The 25016-nt window shown below is 43.1% G+C and overlaps 1 protein-coding gene across 2 annotated transcripts in view; it reads right to left on the bottom strand.

Annotated features, from left to right (window-relative positions):
• CEP170 (centrosomal protein 170kDa) overlaps window positions 1-25016 on the bottom strand; it is a 113059-nt gene that overhangs the window by 68421 nt on the left and 19622 nt on the right. For both annotated transcript variants that reach the window (XM_015424568.1, XM_015424569.1), the window contains exons 5-7: window positions 23160-23322; window positions 18788-18922; window positions 3459-3926 (exon numbers count right to left, since the gene is read on the bottom strand). In XM_015424568.1, the coding sequence (XP_015280054.1) occupies window positions 3459-3926; window positions 18788-18922; window positions 23160-23322 (766 nt within the window). The remainder of the gene's footprint in view (window positions 1-3458; window positions 3927-18787; window positions 18923-23159; window positions 23323-25016) is intronic.

The following is a 25016-nucleotide window of genomic DNA, read 5'->3' as shown; positions in this document are numbered from 1 at the left end:
TCTATAGAGAAAGGCATTCAGGATTTTACAGGATCACCATCATGGTGCTACAGATTTATGAGGCGATGTGGTCTTGCTATGCGGACCAAAACTAGAATTACGCAAAAAAATGCCAAAAGAATATGAATCTAAAATTCTGTCCTTTCATAAATTTGTTATTGATGCTAGGAAGAAAAATGGCTTTGAAATTGGCCAGATTGGGAATATGGATGAAGTCCCGCTCACCTTTGATGTGCCATCTAATAGGACTGTAGCTGAAGGATACCAAAACGATCACTGTGAAAACTTCAGGGCATGAGAAGACCCATTACACAGGAGTGTTGTCCTGCTGTGCCGATGGCACCAAACTGCCACCCATGTTGATTTTCAAAAGGAAAACATTTCCAAAAGAAGTGATTCCGCGAGGAGTTGTTGTACATGTACATGAGAAAGGGTGGATAGATGAAAATGGAATGAGAATATGGGTTGAAAAGGTATGGTCCAAACGTCCTGGAGGACTTCTGAACAAACCTGCCTTATTAGTGCTCGACCAGTTTAGAGCACATATTAGCGAACCAACAAAAAAAGTGCTTCAAAGAAGTGAAGACTCATCTAGCTGTAATTCCCGGAGGTCTTACCAGCCAGTTGCAACCTCTTGATGTTTCCATCAACAAGCCATTTAATGAGAGAAGAGTGGAACAAATGGATGGCTACTGGTAATCATGATCTGACATCTACTGGACGAATGAAGAGGCCCACCATCACTGAAGTTTGTGAATGGGTGAAAACATCATGGGACTCAGTGGAGGAGGAGATCGTTGTACAGTCATTCAAAAAATGTGGCATTAGCAATAGCTTAGATGGAAGTGAAGACGGTATCTTATATGAAGACAGCGAAGAAAATGATGTCAGTGATTGTGAGCAAATGAGCTTCATAAATTCTGACTCTAGCGATTATGAGTTCTTGGGGTTTCCAGAAAACTAGAGTACTCAAACCTTTAAGTCTCTCCATTTGTTAATGACAGTGATAATGGTTCTTAATGCCACTGTTGACTGCTGTTCACTTTACATGGTTCAAATGTTATTCTGTTATAGTTTATTAAATATTTTATTACACTATTTGGTTCAGAATTTTTTTTTTCCTGTTTTCCTCCTCTAAAAACTAGGTGTGTCTTATGGAGCGAAAAAAATGTACACTATACTTTCCTCAAATATAATGAACTTTTACAAACCACATGTGAACATAGCCAGTACAAAACAGGGTAAGAATGGAAGAACTTTTAAGGTCCACAGAGCAAGGGTCCATTGGGTATACTAAGTATTTGAAAATGAAATTATTTTTTTAAACTAGTACACATAATATCACATAATCAGATATATATATGGCAATCCCAGAGTACAGGGACCAGAAGGATGGGTAACATTTTACTATTGTAATAAAAGTAGTGGTATTTCTCAGGTTGTGATACATAAACCTCCTGGGTTGCATAGCAGGATGTCTGCTAACTCACCCCATCTCCAGTCCTAAACACCTGCAATAAACCTCAGGGATTCTTGAGATCTAGATACTATAAGAACTGCTATTACAATAGTCCTTTCCTGTACAGAAAATGTAAGACATCTGTGTACTGTTCTTGGCCAGGAATTGTTATGACTGCCCAGACCCATTGCAAACAGTTTCACCATTGTATGACCTCTAGCCAATGCAATGTGTGCATGGCTTGGCTAACTGCATTGTAGGTCACAGAGTAAGGTTGTGGATTGCACCCCAAATCTTCAATAAATTACATATACTTGAACATATCAGTGATCAAATCAAACATTTAAAAGATTCAAAATTACAGTCAGATCCAATGTAATTTAATCAAAAGTATACTCTATTTTTTTAAAGAAAATCTTTCACTGAAACACAGGGAAATAGTTTAACCTCCTAGGTATGTGCTCTTTACATTGGTCTTTTGGGTTTATATTAAATGGATGTGAAAATTGCAGCAAGATTTACATGAAAAATACGTTTATGAAGTTTCCTTTAAATTATCACTATATTCCAAAGGAACAAGCTCATTTAAATGTGTAACATAAATATTAAGAAAACTTTAAAAATACTTTCAGTTCTGGTTTTGAAAGTTTATAAGTAAGTTTTGAAAGCACTACTTCTTTCGAGGTCGAAATACATAAAAATTGCTATCAATCTTCCTTTGAATGTGCAAAATAAGCTCCTTCATATGAAAAGGAATCATAACACTGTGCTGCTGAAAAAACTTAAAAATCACATATGTTTCGGTAGGTACAGTATGCCGCCATCACAAATTTAAAATGGTACACAACATTTGAATCCGATTTCTTGGGAAACCAAAGTACAATTTCTTGGGAAACCAAAGTACAATAGTGAAACTGGCATCATCATACAATGCAAGTCAGTTTCCAACAGGCAACATTGAAAGTGGTCTAAGAAAAGAAATAAATTTAAAAGAGACAATTTTTAGCTGATTCTAAATTGTGCAACCAAAATGTATAGCTCCCACTACTCTTCCCTAAAATAACCTGAAAGTTAACTCTTTTAACTGGAATTATCAGGAAATAGGCAGGGGTTAAACTGACCTCTACTGGTTTGGTCAACTGCATGTGACCAGCTACTTTTAAAATTAGAACTCCAAACTCTCCATTTCACAATGGCTATCTGTTGCTAGATGTCATGCTAGTTTTCTAAAGCTGAACTGTCAAACACTAGGATTGGATGGAAGTTCCAACAGGATATAATCCTTTCTGGAATTCCTATCTCCAGTCTCACTTAAAATGAATTCTGTTACTGGACAGAAGTCCCCTCACTGTAGCCATGCCATCATTCATACTTTGGCTTTTCATGAGCCCTTCCCATCTGCAATTTCTTGGACAACTGGTTAAGCTATTCATTGGCCTGTATCTATGGGAATGGACATATTTTAACACTTTACTCTCACTTTAAAAAGGCAAGGACTCCAGTTTTTACCCAGTACATTTTCCCCTTTCTGCTCAGAGACTGCTTTTTTTTCTCTCCAGGTGCATGTCCCTACTAAACAGTCACTGGAAATTCATTAAACTGGAACGTTGCAGTGCAAAGTGAAACCTGAGTACTTTTCCATTCTTAATCCTTTGCAGATCAGATGTTATTATGCAAAAGGAGATTAGCAGTATTCAAAAGAACTTTGTGTTTTAGAAATGCACCAATGTATGTTACAGGAGAGCCTGGCGGGAGATTGTCCATGGGGTCGCGAAGAGTCGGACTCGACTGTGCGACTGAACAACAACAATGTTACACCTTGCTACCTTTGGCTATGACAAGCACATATATTCAGTTTCTTGGTCTAGGTACAGACTTTGTGGTCACTCAGTACATTTGATCTATAAGAATACTATTACAGTGCAATAAACATCCACTTAGCATACTTACTGTGGAATATTCAAGGCAAAGGAAATGAATGCAGATGAAATTATTTTACCTTTCAGTCTCTTCAAGTAGACTGGAACATCACTCTTAATACTTTTTGAATCTTCCTCTGTTGATTCCCAGATCATTGTTGGGGGATTGTTTTGTGCTAACCAGTTTGCCACTTTACTCTCTGGTGCCATCATCACAGTTTGAAGCCCAGGAAGATCCTGAGTGACAGGAGAAGGTTTCTTAGGCTTGTGACGCTGATCTGGAGTAAATTTCGTGACATGATCTTTGATGGTTACTTTTCCTGGGGTGCTGTCATCAAATTCAATAGTAAATGAAGCATGCCCTGCCCCTGCTATGTGTGTGTCTTTTGTTGGAATCTCATGAATAGTACCCTCTGGCATTTGTGAGTGTTGCTGGAATTCCTTTGTAGGGATTTCAAAATAACTTGGCTCCCTACAAAAAGGATAAGGCTCTTCTTCACTTGCAGCTGCAGATTGCTCCTCAGCTTGCTTGCCATCTGTGCTGCATCCTATTAAGAAAAATAAGAAATAGATTTCACAGTATTGGAGAAGTCTTCAAGGAATTTAAGAACTCACATAAAAGCCATGTGATAATTCTTGAAAAAGAAGTCTGCAGAAAGAGTGAACAATATAGTTCCAGAACTGCAATTCGTTTCTATCTGTGGTTGATACTGTCATGTTGAAGACATGCTTGAATATAATCATGTCTAATAGAGAGAAAGTTCACTGAACATTTGTCTAAGAAAATTTGCACTCCAACAGATTTACGGGTGCCAGAAGGAGAAGTATTTTAATGGAACCATGGAAAGTACTTAAAACCAATCTATGATCTGATTGCAAATGACTGGTCTTTTAGATTATTTGGAAGAAATAATAACTTTTGTAAGGGTAAGACCTGCTCCATATATATTCCTCACTTGATGAACAGCAACCAGCAGTAAATTCATTTCATTAGTTATGCAAAAAACTGTCTGTGAAGATTTTTTAAAATCTGATAATGGTTTAGTAAATAAGCATGAGCTTGAACAAATGCAGATGTGCAAATATATACCTGGTTTTAATTTAGATTTTAAAATAAAGCTACTAATGTAGAAGCCATGGAAATAAGCTCAGCACTTTTGATAAATTCAATTTATGTTGGTCCAAGGGGGGAGGGCAAGAAAATGAAAATAAAAAGGAGTACAACTACCATAGCGGCAAAAAAACATGCAGAAGTTTGTTAATATCTTGCTCTTTGATGGAAGAAAGAATGTGCGAGAAGAAGAGAGTCACAACGTACATTCTGAATAAATGCTAAATCAAAGCTTTCCGTGGAGCTGCTAGCACAACATTATGCATCTAGCATAAGCTTGCTTGCCAAGTATCTCAGATGTGAATACACCACAAGCTAATGGTGCTAAATGAGAACTGGAAAGTTAATTCTGACTGCTGAGTGATTATTCAAGAAATAAAGAAAAACTGAGAACTCTGGAATTTCAAGTCACTAAATTTCTAAGAAAATTTCAAAGAAATATTCATAATGTAGATGGGGAAAAGCCACAGCATCAAGCAGAATGCATTTAAAATGGGTGGCACAGTAGACAGAGCAATCAAGATATTAAAGGTTAGGGGGAAAGATACTGTTCAAGAGCTCTTCCTTTTTTAGGAGTCTCCCCTTAGACCTCACCAAGTTTTCATTGAGAACTGAATGGTGGAATTTCAAAAAAGGCAGAGCAGAGACTGGCAGTGTTAACCTTACAGCATGAATGAATTCCATAACGGCTGCTGATGATGCAAAAGGAATGATAATAGTAATACTTTTTGTTTTAATAAAAACAACCTATGAAGGTTGCTCTGGAATGCATATTTTATCATTTCTATTTAGAAGAGACTGGCCTCCCAGACCAATCAAGGCTGAGAAGACTGCTTCTCCCTTGTATAGGCACTTGCTGGTCAGATCTGCCCATCCATTCATGCCTGTATCTGGTAAGATTAGCTGGCTGCTTCAGCAAATATTTGATTGAGGAGGCTTCCCAAACTGACCTCTCATGGGTGTTAGGTGTTGGGAGCGCCCTCAGGGCTGGGACTTCACCAGTTCAATCTTTGGAGTTAAAGTTCCCCTTGGCACACCACTATATGCAGGCCAGGATAAGCAAAGGGCTGTCTCATGCTTGGTACCAGAATGGGATTGCCCTTAATGCTGGCATGCCACTGACAACCCATTCATTAGGGTGCCTGCACTGGTAGGTGAGACTTTAATAAGGCTCAAATCAGTGGCTGATGAATAAAATCTCAGTTGAACAGAAGTATCTTGTGTGGCATCTTTAATTTGGTGATTGGGGGGAACAACCGCACATGGTGTAAATACTACTTTTTTTGGGGGGGGCAAGCATTAAGATCTATAATGTGGCCACTTAACCAACAAAAAACTTTCTAAAAGGTGTAAAGGTTTTAAATTTTAGACAAAAGGTACATTTTGTGGTTCAGTTCAGCTTATGTGTTTTCAATATACATTTTAGCCTGAGTTAACACTGGTACCACCTTGTGGATTCTGCTCAATTTGCTTTTCTTCTTAAGAGGATGTTGGTATTAGACTTGTGCTAACTATCCTTACCTTTTCCAATAGGAATGCTGTGTGCACAAGTATGAACAGTTCCTAAGAATTTCTCTGCCATGATATATTATTATACCATAGTATAGATGAGCAACTCAACAAGAAAACTGTATAACTAATATACAGTGTCTAGCTGGCTATGCATAAACTGAGTTTTAGCTACACAATAACTACAAAATGGATTTGTATATAGATTCAGAATTAAGAAATCAAATCAGGGTTCTGGGAGATGAATATCATATACTTTTGCTTGAAATGGAAAACAGCACAGAGGGGGAAAGCAGGTAAGGCTGAGGGCTGATAGCTGGAGAGCAGAAGGATAAAGGCAGTAAAGCTAGGTAAAGGAAGCCAAGGCTCCAGGTAAGTCCATGACAGAACAAAGACTGAACCTGTATTTTGATAGGCTGTAGTTTTGGAGAAGCAGAATGGATTTTGGACTGAGAGGCAGAAGCATTTAGTTATGTGAGAGATAAGGATATTGAATAGACGTTATGGGAGATTAGAAGGACAGAACTACTTTTCTCTAATCAATTTAATATTGTCTGTATGTAAGTGTGAATAGTTAGGGCTATACTTTACTAAGTATCAAAGTGCATTACTCTCAAGAGAACGTATCCTTGATGGCTAAATTATTCCCAACTCAACCTTCTTATACATTCACCACAATTAAACAGTCCATTTAGTTTAACCATTAATGCTCTGAAAATGGAAGTAAAAGGTTCCTGTTATTAGTTAGAAAACCCAAAAGTAAAATCAACCATGTTATTTTCTTTTTTTAATATATATTTAATTACGATATACATATAAATTAATAAATATATATGTAAACACACATACATACATACGTCTGCGATTTTGTGTGTATATATTTGTGTGTATGTGTGTGTGTATATATCATTTATAATTGCAGATGCTTGGCTATGTTTGTCCATCAAAGCACATTTGAACAGGAATCCAGTGGCACCTTAAAGACTAACTCAGTTTATTCTGACATAAACTTCCATGAATTAGAGCTTGTACCTTCAAATGCATGCATCTGATAAAGTGAGCTCTGATTCATGAGTTTATGCTGGAATGAATTTTGTTATTCTTTACAGCACCACTGAAATTTTGTTTAAACAGCTTTACGAAGTCTGACAACAATCATTATTAAAAGACAAAAATTCAGTGATCTTTGTAACCAAGAACCCGCATCTGCCAACCCCCCTCCCCCAATCACTGTTTTTAGGAACAAATTTCAAAGCTTTAAAAAGCCAGTGTTCAGTAAGGCTTATCTGTATAATCCACTTCTTGCTTTCACAAATATTATGGATCTTATGACCTTCAACAATGGCTTCAGGCCTATTTTTTCTCTGTGATAGGCCAGTCATAGAATGAGGAATATGAAACTTATTCAGGGTTGTCTCACATGAAAATTGAGAAGTGTTAAAGCACAGATACACACAATCTCAATTTGTTAAACTAGTTTGCTTCTTTCACATCAAGAGCTTTCAGTTAATCATCAGTACCTATAAACACAGTTGTGATTTCTAAGCTATTCCTGCAATACTTCCCTGACAAATTAGGAAGCACATTTTGAAAGAAAGTAACTAGTATGATATCTTACAAATGTGTGCTCTAGATGCCCTATTCCTATAACTTTTGTCATGTGAAAATTCAAGATTAACTGCATCATTAACATAGGATTGCCAGACCCTCTGGTTTGGTGGGGGAAGCCCCACCCCCAAGCCCCAACACCCACAGCAACCCCTCTCCCTTCTCCCTTGAGAAAGAGGAGGGAGAGGGGTGCCTGCGGGCCACGAGCTTGATCTCCGGGTGGGTGGGGCCCTCTGCTGCAGCACTTAAAGCTGGTGGGACCGTCCCCATGAGGGCGGGGCTTGGAGCCAGAACACCCCCAATGTGACATCATCATGTTGGGGATGCCATGCCCCCCTGGGAATGCCCCCCTCCAGTCCCCCGCTGGGGACAAAGATGGACCTGGCAACCCTACATTAACATAATGGTAGATGCTATTTCGATATTGTCCTTGGAACCGTTTGTCTAAATCACAAAATATCTAAGGCTTAGGCTCTGATGTTTCTACAAAAATAGCTCCGGGGGGGGGGGGGACACACCAGCTGGGTACCTGAGGTCCCTTTTCACATCACTAATAAAAGGAAAATACTGTGAAGACTTCTACTAAACACCAAGATAGAAAACATTTTTATAACTAGTATGAATGTATCTGCAGGGCAAGTGGCCAGACAAGTAAATTGCCAACACAAGCAGAATTTTGAGCCATTACTTCATTATAATTTTAATATATGCCTACCACTAAAGAACTTCATGCTTTCAAAAAAAAAAGCTGATATGAATAAATAGTACCTTACGGTTGTTAATTTGGCTCCCACTCAGAGAAGACTGATTTTCTTCTCCCTACCCCACAAGTGAGAATATAAGTGATTACTGTGCTGGGCAAAGGAAAGGACTTTCACCCTGGAATTCTCCCCCTGACTTTTGTTTTTCCACCATTTTCCCTCACGGAAGAAAAGGCTTCAGCTAGAATAACACATGAATGTATATTTAGCTTTACAGAATACACAAGCCTCGGCACTGTTGGATTTGACACAGGAGCATGTACTTATGAAGTGCCTTGCCTAGTCACTAAAGTTATATGTGAACGCTTATATCCATAAAATAATTATGAAAATCTTTTCAGAAGCCACACACTTCCAATAGCTACTATTCTGGGTGATGGAAGGGTAATATACAAAGAACGCGCAGAGTTGTGTGCTGGTGATAACCGGCCAACAAAATGAAAGTGAATACTTTTAAAATGACAGCAACAATAATGGGTGATTTTCAGGTCGTACTGCACATGTATCAGCAACCACCTCATTCATGTCGTCTTTATTCCCTGGATCCAGAGTACAGAATCAATATTACTCTACCAAAGGTAAAGTTTGTGACATTTGAACAGAGTTCACTGAGTTCACATTTGTGTGTGACATTTGAACAGAGTTCACAGAGTTCACCATAAGAGATTTCCATTAAGGCTGAAAAACAGTAATACCAAAATAATCTTATTAACTTAAATGCTGTAAAGGCTAATTGTATCTAGTTGGCTTAGTGGTAACTAATCTCCCATATCAATCTCCTCATTAAATCATGCTCCATCTGTTATAATATACTTTCCGTTCTGCTAAACGCATAACTCGTTTCCAACATTATAAAATGCTGAACAAACTGTTTAGGTTTAATCAGGATCAACAATCTGAATTTAACGTTTCCTACAATAAAGAATTACTAGAACAAAGACTAGCTTGCTTACATGTTTTATATGAACTGGTACATGGCATCCTGAGATCTTCCTGTTCCATAAGCAACTAATGTTGGAAATATTGTATTACTTTAGTGATAAACTGGAAAATCTTTGTGTAATTTAGAGGCTAAATACAACTGAAACTCAGTTTCATATCGCATCTCAAGATTTTAAAATATTCCACAGTTGATGTATTCTACTTGGAATTCAGTTAGATGTCCAAGAAAACCTTTTTAACACATAAGTATAGCAAATAAGCAAATTACAGTGTAATATTTATTACATAGTGTGTTTAATGAAAAAATGGCCATCGAGATTTACATGTAAAACACAAAACACCAGAATAAACACACACACACACACACACTTTACAAGCATAAGACTGGAATACTACCAATGGAAGACTACTGAAAAATCCATGTACATTTTTCCTAATGTAATATTTCTTATATGTATTCATGAGCACTTATTTGAGATATAAAACCTGAGATCAAATCTGAACCAGATTTACTATTCAATTCTGGACATAAATTTAGGCTTAGATTCAGCACAGGATTTCTGTGAATAGAAGAGGGGGAGATTGTCACTGAATCCCCCTCATGCCATCCCTCAGAAACAGCAACTCAGGGGGCATTCGAGGTTGCAGCAGGAAGGGGGAGGTGGGAAAGTCCCACATCCCTGTTGGAAAAAACCATCAGTCCACACAATTTCTAGGGATGGGGGAGAGGGAGAATTCCATTCCCACTGGATCCAGAATGGATCCATGGTTTGGTGCCTCCTGGCAGTTTCCAGGCGGATCCAGTAATACAAGAATACCATCACTGCAAAGGGGAGGCTCTTTTTGCCTACTTTTTCTTGTCCTGCATTCACTGAGACTGGAGGGTTTAAACACTCCCCTTTTTTTAATTTCCCTCATAATATTGAATCAGCAGAGAACTGATTCAATGAGAACAAAGTACATCTCATACTGTCAGATGTGTTTTTGTGTAGAAGCTCTAGCACAGCAAGGAGGGATTATTTTTAATTCCTACAAATCTTCTTCACTTGAAAATGCAGGCTGTTTTACTGACAAGGTTTCCCCCTTTTTTTCAAGTGATCCAGACAAGCATGGTGAAGGCTACTAAGGCTGTCAATCTCATCAGACTTCCACCATTCAAAAGAGGAAGAAATATTTGTCAATTTTATCAATATGTTTAAAAATATTACTGTATTCTCCAGCTACAGTCTCTTTGAAAACAAAGAACTGGGCATAGTTTGAGAATTCTATGCTGACTCTGCTAGACTCTTCCCCACATGTCTCCTACCAATCAACAGTTTGCCCCCAGCTCTTTATGGTACACCTGTAACCTGCGGATGGATCGTATAAGTATTTTTTTTTTTAAAAAAAGAAAGCAACAGCCCAGAGGCCATAAAGCATACTGACAAAACAATTCATCTATTTTCAGAATAAGTACTTTTCCCTAATTGGTATTAGCACAAATCAGTATCAGATATATTGCTTTATCTAAAAAACCCCAGCTTCCTGTTGTGCAGCTCTGTTTATACCTGCTCAACTCCACTGTCATTATCATAATTTCTTTTTAACCACCACATCTGGCAGCTGTCCAAGAATGAACCAGTTCGACGAAACAGTCTGCATTACATCTGAAGCAGATACATAGGATTTGATTATGAGGCTACAGCAGAGTAATCAACCAGGTTCTCAATTTGTCAGAACATCCAAAACGTATTCACTTTTTCTAAGCACAGTAAAAATACAGAATGACTACCCCAGTAACAAGTGGAAGTACTTTCATTGCATATATCAATCTCAAATCAAGACAGCCAGCCAATAAAAGTTATCTACATATATACGTGTGTGCATACACACACATATGCACATTATATAAAATCAATTTATTCTAGCATGACTAAGTATTAGAAATTAATTTAGAAAAACAGGTTGCTTACCTGTAACTGATGATCTTCGAGTAGTCATCTGTGCAGTACCACACATGGGGTTGGGCGCCTGCGCATGACCTCAACCAGAGAACATTCCAGAGTTTGCCTCAGGAGTCTTTTTGGCGTGATTTCTTCCCGCCCTGGGGAGCAGACATGCACTGCGTGTGCCTGGAGCGGGGGAGAGAGCTGCCTCCCACTCACTTCCTTTGACCACTACAGAAAAGTTCCATCAACTCAAGGTAAGTGAACAGGAGATGCCAGCAGTGGGGAAGGCTGTGTGGGATTGCGGTAATGCACAGATGACCACTCGAAGATCACCAGTTACAGGTAAGCAACCTGTTTATTTTCATCGTGGTCTCTGTGCAATCCCACACATGGGTGATTAGAAGAGCTGAACCAGGTGGAGGAGGGAGCTGGCAGCTGGAAGAGACAATAAACAGGTTAAGACAGTGGTGGTGAACCTATGGCACGGGTGCCAGAGGTGGCACTCAGAGCCCTCTCTGTGGGCACGCGTGCCATCGCTCCAGCCAGGCCCAGACCATCATTAAAGTGTCAAATTCTGTGCCAAATAATTTTAAGTAAAGGAAAGCATTTGGGATTGCTTTCCTTACTTTGTTTGAATCATCTTAAGTTAATGTATGAGTTGTTTTTTCTAAAGTAAAACCTCAGTATTCAGGTTAAATTGCCGTGTTGGCACTTTGCGATAAATAAGTGAGTTTTGGGTCACAGTTTGGGCACTTGGTCTCTAAAAGGTTCGCCATCACTGGGTTAGGACATAGCAGTATGATTTCAATTTACAGGTCCTACCTGAAGAAGCAGAAGGATCAGGCGAAGAGAGATCGGAGCACTGCCTGGCCAAATGCAGCATCCCGTCGAGCTCGAATGTCGAGTGCATACTGGGACACGAAGGTCGAGGACCACGTAGCCGCAGCACAGATGTCTTCCAATGGGACACCAGCTAGGAAGGCCGTAGAAGCTGAAACTGCTCTTGTGGAGTGAGCAGTTATACAGGCGGGTACAGGTTGGTTTGCCAACTCATATAGCAAAGGGCTATGTTGGAGGTAACCCATTTTGACAGTCTTTGAGAGGAGATCGACTCACCCTTCTACAGAGAACCATAGGCAACAAAAAGCCTTGGAGACTTTCGAAAAGGCTTTGTTTGATGGAGATAAAAGGAGAGTGTCCTTCGAATATCAAGGCAGTGCAGGGCTCTCTGAGGTGCGTCAGCCGGGTTCGGAAAGAAAGTATGTAAAATAGAAGACTGAGATAGATGAAAGGCAGAAACGACTTCAGGTAGAAAGTGTCACGACAGAGCCAGGGGGCCGGGCAGAGAGGGAGAGTCTATAGGCAAGTCCAAGAGTCAGCCAGAGAGATCAACAAGAGTCCAAGCAAACCGTTTCAAATACACAAAGCCAAGCCGTAGTCCAACGTTACTGATAGTCAGAGTCCAAGCCACTATCATAGTCAGGAAGCGTAGCCGGGGATCAAGAGCCAGAGGGGTCACCAAAACACGGACCGGATTCAGGTACCGGGAGATCAGTCAAGAGCCAAAACAGAGTTAGAGGTGCAAAGCTTCTGGTCCACGGACTAGTTTGCCAGCACACTTTGCTAGCAGCCAGCGGTCTCTTCAAATAGTGTGCTGGGTCGTTATCTCGTTAGCATTCCTTTGTGAAGTCCTTGCTTCTGTCAGTAATCTGGATTTAATGATCGCCATCCGCACAAGCATGCCTCCTTGCGCCTGGTTGCCAGATCCCGGCGTCTCTGATTTCTCAGCCGGTCAACAGGCGGCGGAGAATCGGGTGGCAAGCTGCTGGGGCCAGGTATTGCCTGATCAGCTTCAGGTTCCAGCTGTCCTGTGGTTTGGTGTTCATCCTCCCCTGCACTTAGGTTTGGGGAGGACTCTTGTGCTTCTGAGGTTGTTAAAGGTGCAGAGTCCTCATTTTCAAGGCTCCCAAGTGCCGGGTCGGGGACAGGCATGACAGAAAGGAGGGATCTGGCCGGAGAACTACCTTTTCCTTGTGGAAAACTGTATATGGGGTATCTGCACACAAGGCAGAAAGTTCCCCTACTCGGCAAGCCGTAGTAATAGCAATTAAAAATGCTGTCTTCCACGAGAGGAGTCGAAGATCCACTGAAGCCATCGGCTCGAACGGCTTAGCTATGAGTTGTGTCAAAACTAGAGACAGACTCCATGAAGGCACGAGCAGCTTTCAAGGCGGGCAGAGACGAAGGAGCCCCTTAAGGAAAGACTTTGTCAGGCGGTGTGAAAAGACAGTAGAGCACTGTATTAAGGGGTGATATGCCAAGATGGCAACCAGATGTACTCTTAGAGAAGAGTATGCAAGGCTGGAGTCCTTCAAGGACATGATGTAGGAGAAAATCTCCCGTAGAGAAACGTGGGTCAGATCGAAGGAGTGTTGCAAGGTGTGAGATTGGAACCTCCTCCACTTCAGACGATAGGTATTGCGGTTAGTCGGTTTCCTTGTGTTAAGCAATACATTAGACACCTCAGATGGGAAGTCTACTGTAGGATCTTCCATGCCGTCAGCCAGAAGAAGGTCGGGTTGTGGTGGAGGATCTGGCCTCGATCCCTGGACAGCAGAACTGGCATACGAGGGAGATGATGGAACCGTCCGTTTGAGAGATGGAGGAGGTGCAGGAACCACACTTGGTGTGGCCACCAAGGGGTGATGAGAGTGCAGGAGGTGGTGTCGGCCACAATCTTTTGAAGCACCCTGGAGATGAGAGGAAATGGGGGGGGAAATAAAATACGGTCCCCGTCCATCTGTGAAGGAATGCATCTCCCAGAGACTGGGCGGATGGCGGACCCCGGGTGAAGAAGAGGTGACAGTGGGCATTCTCCAAGGTGGCAAAACCATTGACGGTCGGGCAACCAACTTGAGGGAGACTGGTCGTAGCTACCGGGGATGGAGGGACCATTCGTTGTCTTGTGGGACCAAGCAGCTGAAAAGATCGGCATCTACATTCTGAACGCCACGGATGTGTATAGAGAAGAGAAGAGATTGGATTTATACCCCCCCTTCACTACCCAAGGGAGTCTCAGAGCGGCTTACAAGATCCTTTCCCTTCCCCTTCCCACAATAGACACCCTGTGAGGTAGGTGGGGCTGAGAGAATTCTGACAGAGACTGCTCTTTTTCAAGAACAGCTGTCCCAGAGCTTGTGACTGACCCAAGGTCACATCCATTCCTAAGAGTGATCCCCTGCGAGGAAATCGGCGAGAAGGCTTGGCGTGATCTGGTCCAAGGTCACATCAGCAGGTGCAAGTGGAGGAGTGGGGAATCAAAACCGGTTCTCCCAGATTAGAGTCCGCACACTTAACCACTACACCAAACTGGCTCTCATAGTGGACAGCATGATGGAATGATAAAGACACCAGTTCCAAAGGCAGATTGCTGCTGTGCAAAGGCGAAGAGAAGTGGTGCCGCCCTGTTTGTTGATGTAAAAAACAGCTATGATGTTGTCCGAGGCAACACAGCCAACCTTGCCTAGTATGATCGGACCTTAAGGCGAGATGTACCACTCAAAGCTCCAGGAAGTTGATGTGAAAAGCGCTCTCTCAAGGAGACCATATTCTCCTGGCAGACAGCGTCCCACATTGGGCTCCCCAACCCCAAAGGGATGCATCTGTGGATAAAGAAATCACTGGAAGTGGATGTCGAAAGGGCAAGCCAGCGAGGAGATGCTTTGGAAGAGACCACCACGACAGTGAGGTCAGTACATGTGCCGGGATCGAGAGCTTTGTGTGCCAAGGACTCGATTGAGGATCGAAACGTGAAGGAACCAGAGCTGAAGGGGGCGAATTCTGATCCTGGTGTTTTGTATGACAGAAACAGTGGATGCAAAGTAGCCCAGGAGCCTCATGACCAACTGAGCCGATTGCTGGGGACATCTGGTGAAGGTGGACACCAGCATGATTATGTCCAAAGCCCTGGAGTCTGGCAGGAAGGCAGTCTCAGTGGTGGTATCAAGGCGGGCTCCTAAGAATTGGAGAACTTGAAGAGGTTGGAGTGCAGACTTCGAGAGACTGATGCACAGACCTAAGGTGCGGAGAAGGGCAAGAGTAGAGTGAACGTTGTGGAGAAGTTGAGCCACGAGAAGCCTGTCGTTGATATAGGGGTAAAGGACAATCCCCCGATGATGCAGCTCGGCACCAACAACTGCCATCATTTTCGTAAAGACCCTGGGGGCCGTACAGAGGCCGAACGGAAGGACACAGTTTTGGTAATGATTGCCTCCGACAGTGAAACGTAGAAATTTGCAATGTTGAGGGCGGATCATAGCATGAACATAAGTGTCTTGAAGATCTATCGATGCCAGCCACCCAGACTTGGGGAAAAGAGGGAGAATGGACTGTAAAGTGACCATTCGAAATTTCTTGCAGCAAACAAAACAATTGAGATTTGAAGAACCATGATGGCCCGCAAACCGCTGTCTCGTTTGGGAACTAGGAAGTACTTGGAGTAGAAACCGAGAGTTTGTTGAGCCTCCGGGACGATTTTGATGGCCCCCTTGTGTAGAACCGCGTTTACCTATACATGAAGTGATGGATTTGGGGGTGTGATGACAAAGTGTGGAAGGACCGGGGGCGAAGCGAACTCTATGGCTTACCCGACCTGTACGATGGTAAGGACCCAGGAGTCGGTGGTAATTTCTTCCCAAGTTGGAAGGAAGGGGAAGAGACGGGTCCGAACAGGAGGGGTGAAGGATGGAGGTGGTGGCAGGTGTTCGAGGTGGTCAAATGGACTGCTTGGGCTGCTGGGGCTTCTTCGGGGCTTGTTGTTGTGGACATTGTGGATGGGAGTCATATGATTTTTTTCTCCACTGCAAGGTAGTAGCAGGGGATGGGCTGACGTTTATTGTAGTAAGGCTCCATGAATGGTATCCAGGCCTTGGTGTCAAAGTAGAAACTCCAAGGTTTCGAGCTTGTTTCTTGCTGTCATCGACAGCTTTTAGAGCCTCATCAGTGGTGGAGTGAAAGAGGGGCAGATCCTCTTTCGAAGGGCAGATCCTCTACTTTAAATTTAACATCTGCAGGGAGGTACTCCACAGCCAGGCATGACGGCGGATTGCGATTGAAGAAGCGAGGACTTTAAAAGAGCAGGTGACAGCATGATGAATGGAGTTGATCTGTTACTTGGAAATTGCACACATTTCGGATAAAGCAGACAAAGTAAGACAATGTTCCTCTGGGACAAATTCAAGAACCGGATGAACGGCAGTTGCTACATTAAAGGCCTAAGCAGAAAGGTACGATAGACAGGTATCAATTCTAACGTCATGGATGCGATGGAGTAAGTTTTCTTGGCAATAGCATCAATCTTCTGTCCCTCATGGTCGGGAGGAATGGACTGTCAAACAGGTTGTTTAGACTTAGAAGAGGAACGAACAATCATCGAGTTCGGTGGAGGCTGATTGAACAAGAATTTTCCAGAAGATTCTTGAACTTTATAGAGGCCATCATAACGTTTCGATATCGGAGTGACGGAGGCAGGATGGTCCCAAGACTCCTTGAGGACCGAAAGTAACGGGAGAATTGTTCAAGGTGACAAATCTGCTTGCACTAACTTATGAATGACATCGGTCACTGCAGGAGTTTCAGTAGAACCCTGCAATTGAAGAGCTGTAGCCATTCGCGTAACAAGCTCCAAATAGGCTTTCAGGCCTTCGGTGGGAGGGATGGGTCTCATCCTCGACAGGAAGGATATCAGGGTCAAGGTCGCCAGACATAGAATGGTCAGATACCGAGACCAGAGAAGGTGATCGAAGTGGTTGAGAGACATCAATAGGTGTTTGGTCATCAGCGAAAGGGTAATACCAAGGTTCTAATGGAGAATGGTTCGGGGCATCCGTCGACATCGATACATCTAGAGGCTGATCGAGCCCCAGGGAATGGACCGAGACTATCGAGTGGGAACGCCTGGAATAGGACAAAGTCGGCCGGCCTCCGTAGCAGTCAGCCTGTCTAAGCCAGTCATAACAATCTCAGCGAGGGATATAAGACCTGGAGTAAGAGCGAGGGTAATATGCTCTACGGTGCCTGATATCTGGAGACCAGGATCTATAATCAGAAGCCGATCTTGATGGAGAGGGCAAGCAATGGTAATGGTGTGGTCTGCAAGTATAGCGGGACCTCAACCTGGATCAACTTCATATGAAATGCTGTCATCCAAAAGGTGGATAGGCATATGGGAGTCTCGGGAGCCATGATGAGACAAAGAGCGTTGGACCAGCGACTTTGAACGCTGACCCAGTGGAATACGCCCTGACGGTGAGGACAAGGTAGGTTGCGGCATCGGAGGCTGAAGGCTAGGCTTATACGAAAGTGGGTCCGCAGAAGATACCACCGGAGTTGATGTCGAGAGACTGGAGATCACTACGGGATCAAGCTTCGGAGCCAAAGTCGACATCGAGGGCTTCGGTTTCGGCTTAGCCGACTGTTTGCCTTTATGCTTTTTAGACTTATGCTTTAGTGGTTTCACATTGTCGGAGTACTTTTGCAGAGCAGAAGACTGAGATGTGACTGAAGACATCGCAGGGTGCAAAGTTGCCTCAAGGAGAGACATTCGAAGTCTGCGGGCCTGACGGGTGAAGTTCATGCAATGAGGACAGGAATCAACCCAGTGAGACTCGCCCAGACAAAACAAACAAAGATCGTGGCCATCGTTGGATGGAAGTTTGGCTGGGCAATGGCGACACGTCTTAAAGAATTTTGTTCGTCCCATACAAACACCTTTCTGGCTTGGGGGGGGGGGAAGAGGGCGGACAGAAACGAAAGTGAGGAAAAATAGTAAATATTTTTTTTGTTTGCTTTTCAGGAGAATAAGAAGGAATAAAGAGAAATGAGAAGAATAAGAAGACGAAACTAGGAGAGAAGTACTCAGCTCAGGCGATTTGAAGAGCGACGCTAGCGAGGTGTTAACACGAAGGTGGTTGAAGAAGAACTGAGTGGGAGGTGGTTCTCTCTCCTGCTCCAGGCATATGCAGTGCAGGTGGGAAGAGAGCCCGCCAAAAAGACTCCTGAGGCAAGCTCTGGAATATTCTCCGGTCGAGGTCATGCGCAGGCGCCCAACCCCATGTGTGGGACTGCACAGAGACCACAACGAAGATCAATGTCATTAGGCGTTTCTATCCATTCTCAGACTCAAAGACTGTTCCTACCAGGAGTTCATTCCCCCCCATCCAACCCTTAGTTTCCTAAACAATTAAATGGCTTTTCAATTGATGATACTGTCCTTCCCATATGGACCCCATGAGGAGCACACAGAAATGCAACTAAGACCATGCATCATATAGGTATTTTCTCCTCTTTCTCTACACCTGAGCATTTTACTAGTATGTAAAAATCTGGGAGACAAGCTTGTTCCTGGCTTGGACTATTAAATTGATTTTTTAAGAAGTACTAATAGTGTAATGATGGACTTGCCATACGTGAGAGGTACCACACTAAAATTTTAAATGCCTTTGAAATGGGGAAAAAATGTTACAAGAGAATCTATTTTCCATGTAACTTACCTAAAACTCCAGTTTCTTGTATTTTCTCTTCAGGTTTACCATCTTGTTTGAAGCCACTTCCTTCTTCAGCTTCATCATCACCCCACCATGATGGTTGCCCATATAATGGTGTACCCCGAGGCATGGCAGAAAGATCTATGTAAAACAAAACAGATGTGTTCTACCAAACAAGAAGAATGACAAGAGGGGGAGGGGGGGAAGTTCTTCTATAGACTACATGACATATTAAAAATCAAGAATTTTTGCCTCTGTTTAAACTGTCCGAAGTTTAGCTACTGACATTCCAGATACAGAACTTGCTAATGATGGAGCTTAAATTGTTAGCCCAGCTGTTCATGAAAAATAACTGCATCCCTCTCCTTCATAATGAATATTTTGAACCTTTCCCCCCTTTCAGTTTTACTAATATGCCCTGAAATTTACTACTGATTCTGTTTTTGTTACTTTTGTAGACCATTCACAGGAATCCAAAGCTAGGCATGGTCTCAAATAAAACACAATAGGAAAATAATCCAGTGTGGTGGTAGTGGTTAGACCAGGATCTGGGAGACCCAGGTTCAAATCTTTACTCTGCCATGGAAGCTGGATGGGTGACTTTGGGTCAGTATTCTCAGTCTAGCCTACCTTACAGTGTTGCTGTTGCAAGGATAAAATGGAGGCAGAGAGAATGATGTTGTAAACCACTTTGGGCCCACACTGGAGAGAAAAGTGAGGTATAATTTATTCATTTAGACATTAAGAACACAAGACAACAGCTGGTTATGGGTTTGTACAATAGCAAAAAACCAAACACGTTAGTCCTTTTACCCAAAAGTAGCTCTGAGTCGTAAACTGGAAAACGAAAGAACTAATGATCATTGTTAGCAACAATGTGTAAAGTGCAGTTGTTCTCTAATAGGGATGGGCACGAACCAGCTCATGAACCAAAATTTGGGCCAAACTTGGGCTGGTTTGGTGCTCGGGAACTGATGTTCGCGAAAGGTGCCTTCCCCAAACATTTACTGGACTTTTGGCCAGTTCAGTTTGGCTGCTTGGGGCCAGCCATGTAAACCAGCGGACCCGCTGAGCTGTTAAGTTTAAATGACTGTGAGCCATTAAAATTTAGCAGTGTGTTCTTCCTTTCATTTCAGAGAAGTACAACCAGTTCTCACCCTCACCCCCTTTCCCCCTCTTAAAGTCCCCCAATGGCATATGAACAATCAAAGGTACTCTGTACCATGTTGGGCCAATGGTCCATCTAGTTTAATCAGAAGGCAATACTGAGCTTGATGGATCACTGGTCTGACATGATAGAGCAGCAGCTTTCCAGTGTCTCTGGCAGAGAAGTGTAATCTCAAAACCCTACTACAACCTTGATACCAGTGCTTCTTTTCGGATTCAACGACAAGCTGTTTTAGAAATAGTGCTACCACAGAACGCTTCACAAAGGAGGGGTTTATATGTTTTCTTTTTCTCAATGGCTGACAAAATTTACTTCTGTACACCGTGCCTCAATTTTAGAAGTTGCCATGAGGCATGTTCTTTAATATTTTAGTGCTAGTTATATTCCATTTCATCGCTTATTTTCATGCTGTAGGTCACATTGGAAGCTGTAGGCTGAGAACTGCAGTTCAAAAGGCATAGAACTGTCATTTCTATTCCTAGCAACACCACACAGAAGGCAGAGCATTACACTGTTATGGGTTGTTGTGGAAGACATTTTCTGGATAAAGTATATGTATTTATGGGCACTGGGTCTTTCCAGCCCTCCCTGTAACTACTCTTCTTAAGATCAGTAATGTTTCAAAATAGGTACATGGGAGAGTTTGAATTTTCAGCATCCTATCAGTCTACAACCCTTGCTGACTCAGTTAAAAGCTGTGATCTACCTGAGCCAAAAATCTACCCAAAAATACCTTACCAGTATTTTCAGGTAGATTTCAGCATTCCAAAAGTATCCAGTTTTCTGGGGGGGGGGGAATCCTGAAAAAATCCCAGATATATTCAGGAATTACAGGGCAGATCCGAAAACAGCAGAGAGGGTGCAGGTGATTGCCCATACCTCACAAGCTGTTTGTTAGACTTCTACTGCAGTCCTTTTAAACTTTAAGGGGACTGCAGAAGACAGCCTAAGGATCAGCTGTGCCGGTGAGGAGCAGACTGTTTATGCTGGCTCGGCTTGGGGCTGGTTTCTCATGAAGCCTGGTTTAAAACAGGCGGCTAAAGAAGCTAGCCCCAGGATTTGCTGTGGCACCAGGTACAGATTGCTCCCCACAGACTGGGCTTTTTGTGCTGGCTTCTCCTGCAGACTGGTTTAAACTGGGCTGCAAAAGAAGTGAGCCCAGCCAGGACCTTCTGCGCTGCATGGAACAATGTGCTCCATATGGCACAGCAGCTCCTGGGCTTGCTTCTCCTACAGCCCAGTTTAAACCAGACTGCAGGAGAAGCAAGCCCAGCCAGGATCTCCTGTGCTGCATGGAGCACATTGCGCCTGGTGGCCAAGCAGCTCCTGGAGCTTGCTTCTCCTGCAGCCAGGTTTAAACCAGACTGCAGAAGTGAGCCAGGTCAGGATCTCCTGTGCCACATGGAGCACATTGCTCCTGGCGGCGCAGCAGCTCCTGGAGCTCACTTCTCCTGCAGCCTGGTTTGAATGGGACTGCAGGAGAAGCGAGCCCATCCAGGATCTTCTGTGCCCATGGGGAGCAGATTGTTCCCCTCCGACTCAGCTTTGCGCCAGATTTTTTTTTTTTAACTAGCAGTTTTCTTCTTGGGTCTATTGGACCCTCAAAAATTCGGGATTTCAAAAACATCGTGGATCCGAATACTGTACCAGTATTGGGATCTGGGATTTTTCAAAAATCCCATTTTATTTTCAAGTCCAATAAACACAAACCGAAAAATTCCAGTTTAAAAAATATCGCACACCCCTACCAAGGGGTTATACTCAATCCAGCTTTATTACTGGAGAAGCAAGTTAATGCAACTTCAAAAATGTGCTCTAACAACTCAACCTAGCCCATAAGATGGCCCTTTACCTTGATACGGCTGATCTGGCTGCATGGATTCATGCTGCGGCAACATCAACACTAGACTACTGTAATGCACTGTACATTGGTCTAGCCTCAAAATCAACTTGGAAACTCCAACTGGTCCAAAATGCCATGGCTTGGCTATTAGTGGGAGCTAGATGGACCATGCATGCTATTCCCATTCTGCAAACACTCCAGCATGAGAGCCAGCGTGATATGGTTGTAAGAGTGGCAGGCTCTAATCTGGAGAACCAGGTTTGATTCCCCACTCCTCCACATGAAGCCTGCTGGGTGACCCTAGGCCAGTCACAGTTCTCTCAGAACTCTCTCAGCCCCACTTCCCTCATAAGGTGCTTGGTGTGAGGAGAGGAAGGGGATGTGATTGTAAGCCAATTTGAGTCTCCTTTAGAAAAAAGCAAGGTATAAAAACCTTCTCTTCTTCTTTCATTGGCTATTTGTTATCAAGCTCAGTTTAAGGTGCTGGCTGTCACATACAAAGCCCTTCATGGCCTTGGCTCCTCTTATTTGCTGGATCATCTCTCCCCCTATGCTCTACCATGACAATTTTGCTCAAGTCAGCAGGTGCTTCTGTGGATGCCAGCCTGCAAATGGGCAAAATCAACAACTGCTCGTACATGTGCCTTTTCCCTTGTGGTGTCCACCTTATGGAATGCCCTGCCTGAGGATGTCAGGAAAGCTCCAACTCTTCCAGCTTTCTGCAAACTATGCAAAATTGAATTATTCAAGAGGGCTGTTCAGTGCAGGTAATAGGGCTACACAGTACAAAATGGTTCACAAACTTATTTAGATAAATGATTAGGGACTGTGATCTCTACTGCTGTGTATAGTTTACTGTAAGTAGGCTATTATGTAATTTTTATACTGCTTAATGTGCCACATTGATACTTATGCTATGTTTCAGTTCCTTCTGATGGTTCCAGACTTCAAAAATCCTAATGCATTGGTTATTGGATGTCCCCTTTTGTTGATTGCACTGCCTCACTATGTGTAATGTGCCTTGAGTCCCTGTGAGAAAGGCGGACTATAAAGAGCATAAATAAATAAAATGGAACATAGGATTACAGGAAAGGTGTTTTTAGTGGTAATGCAATACAGATAAGAAAACATCATGGAGAATAGAAAATAAGACAAGCTTGTTTAATCTATTTCTAAAGTAATGGGGCAAAAAACCCCAAGAACTACAGCCAATTATCACTATTATTAGATTCCTAAACATATATATTGAATGCATTTTAATAGTATACCTGATTTATTTTTTACAGATTTGCTTTGTTTAGGCATTGCACAATTTTCAGTACAATTATATGCCTGCATAAAAATTGGAAGTTCTTCATTTCTCTCACCTGTAGATTTATCTTCAGATTTTAGTGTCTCTACAGCTTTGTGGTGCACTTCAGGAATGGCATCTTGTACCTTTGGCTCTGCAACTTTGGCACTAGATGGCTTTGAACCTTCTGCCTCTGAGGCCTTTTGGGATAACTGAAGTTGACTTGTAAATTTCTCGTGCTAAAGAAATACCACCAAACAAAGTCAAAAGAATTGAATTTAGGAAGCTTTAATAAAATAATCTTAGTATTGAAACTTTCAAGAGAAATGTGCATTTGGGTATTTCACTTCTATGGAAAAGAGCATCAGCATATACCATTTGCCCCAAAGTAAGATAACTCCGCCTAAGAAAAGGTTATAGATAGGGATGGGCATGGACCAAAAAAAATGGAGGTTTGTCCCTGTTTGTGGTTTGTGGGGTTTCACAAACCACAAACCACCAAGAACCTTCCTGTTTAACAAACCAGTTCATGGTCTGCCAGGTTAGAGACAGCAAACTTGCAGTAATTCTCCAGCTGACTCTCCTCTAACTGTTCCAAGTTTGGTGACAATTGGATTGGGGGGGGGAGTTACAGCCCCTCAAAGCAGGTGCCCCAGAAAAGTGTTCTCCTAATCAGGAGTGTGTCGAAAGCACCCCCTGAAAGCTAGAGGCATCAAACTCACAGAGGACCCCCCTCCCGGGATGCCCTTCTACCTGGTGAGGATTGGCTGCAGAGGGTGAGTAGCAGCCCCCCAAAGCAGGTGCAAGTACTGCCCAACTCCTCATCAGAGACACTGCTGCTGCAGATGGAAATTGTTTTCCTCAGGTCTGGGAAGATTTGGGGGATGGCCCACCACACTCCCCCTTGTGCCTACGAGGCAGTCACCCAGTTGTGGACATGGATTCTGGGGGTGGCCAACCCTTCTCGGACCCAGGAGACAAGTAACCCACCTACCTCCCCCTGGTGGCAGGGTTTTGGAGGATGGGCTACCACACTCCCCCTTGGGCCTGGAAGGAGGTCACCCCAGTTGTGGACATGGATTCTGGGGGTGGCTAACCCTTCCCCTCAGCCCAGGAGGCAGTCACCTGCCCACATCATCATTGTCAAAATTGTTGTTGTAGATGGAGAAACTTTGGGTGCAGTCAAACAAGCTTGCTTTTATGGGTGGACATTTGACGAGGTAGAAGTTTGCATAGGTGGATGTCAGTCCACGAGGTGGGTGTTGCATTATGAGGTAGATCTTGGTTCATGAGGTGGGTGTTCTGCTATGAGTTACACAGTGGTCCATTGGGGGGAGGCTGGAAACATCAATTCTTGGAGGCAGCTGTGGATGGGGGGAGGTTGGAAGTGCCAATTCTTGGGGGGACAGAAATCATGAGGAGGCAGACGTGGAGGGGGGAAGCTGGAAGCGACGATCCTTGGGGGACAGAACTCATGAGGAAGCAGATGTGGATGGGGGAAGTGATAATTGGGGGACAGAAATCATGAGGAGGCATACATGGATGGGGGAGGTTGAAAGTGACAATTCTTGGGGGAAAAGAAATCACGAGGAGGCAGACATGGATAGGGGGAGGCTGGAAGCACTGAGTTCTGGCTGAAAGCAATGACTCTTGGAGGAACAGAAATTATGAGGAGCCAAATGTGCATGGGGGGAAGCTGAAAGCAAGACTTCTTGGCACAGAAATCACGAGGAGGCAGACGTGGACGGGGGAGGCTGGAAGCACCAATGTTTAGGGGGATAGAAATCATGGGGAGGCAGACATGGATGGGGGAGACTGGAAGCAATGATTCTTGTGGGGACAGAAATCATGAGGAAGGACACATGGACGGGGAGGCTGGAAGCAACGATTCTTGGGGGTACAGAAATCATGAAAAGATGGATGTGGGGAAAGG

Source organism: Gekko japonicus, unplaced genomic scaffold (genome assembly GCF_001447785.1).
Source record: "Gekko japonicus isolate JY-2015 unplaced genomic scaffold, Gekko_japonicus_V1.1 scaffold392, whole genome shotgun sequence".
Taxonomy (NCBI): Eukaryota; Metazoa; Chordata; class Lepidosauria; order Squamata; family Gekkonidae; genus Gekko; species Gekko japonicus.
The sequence above is the reverse complement of the archived record's forward strand: the minus strand, read 5'-3'. Positions and strand labels throughout refer to the sequence as shown.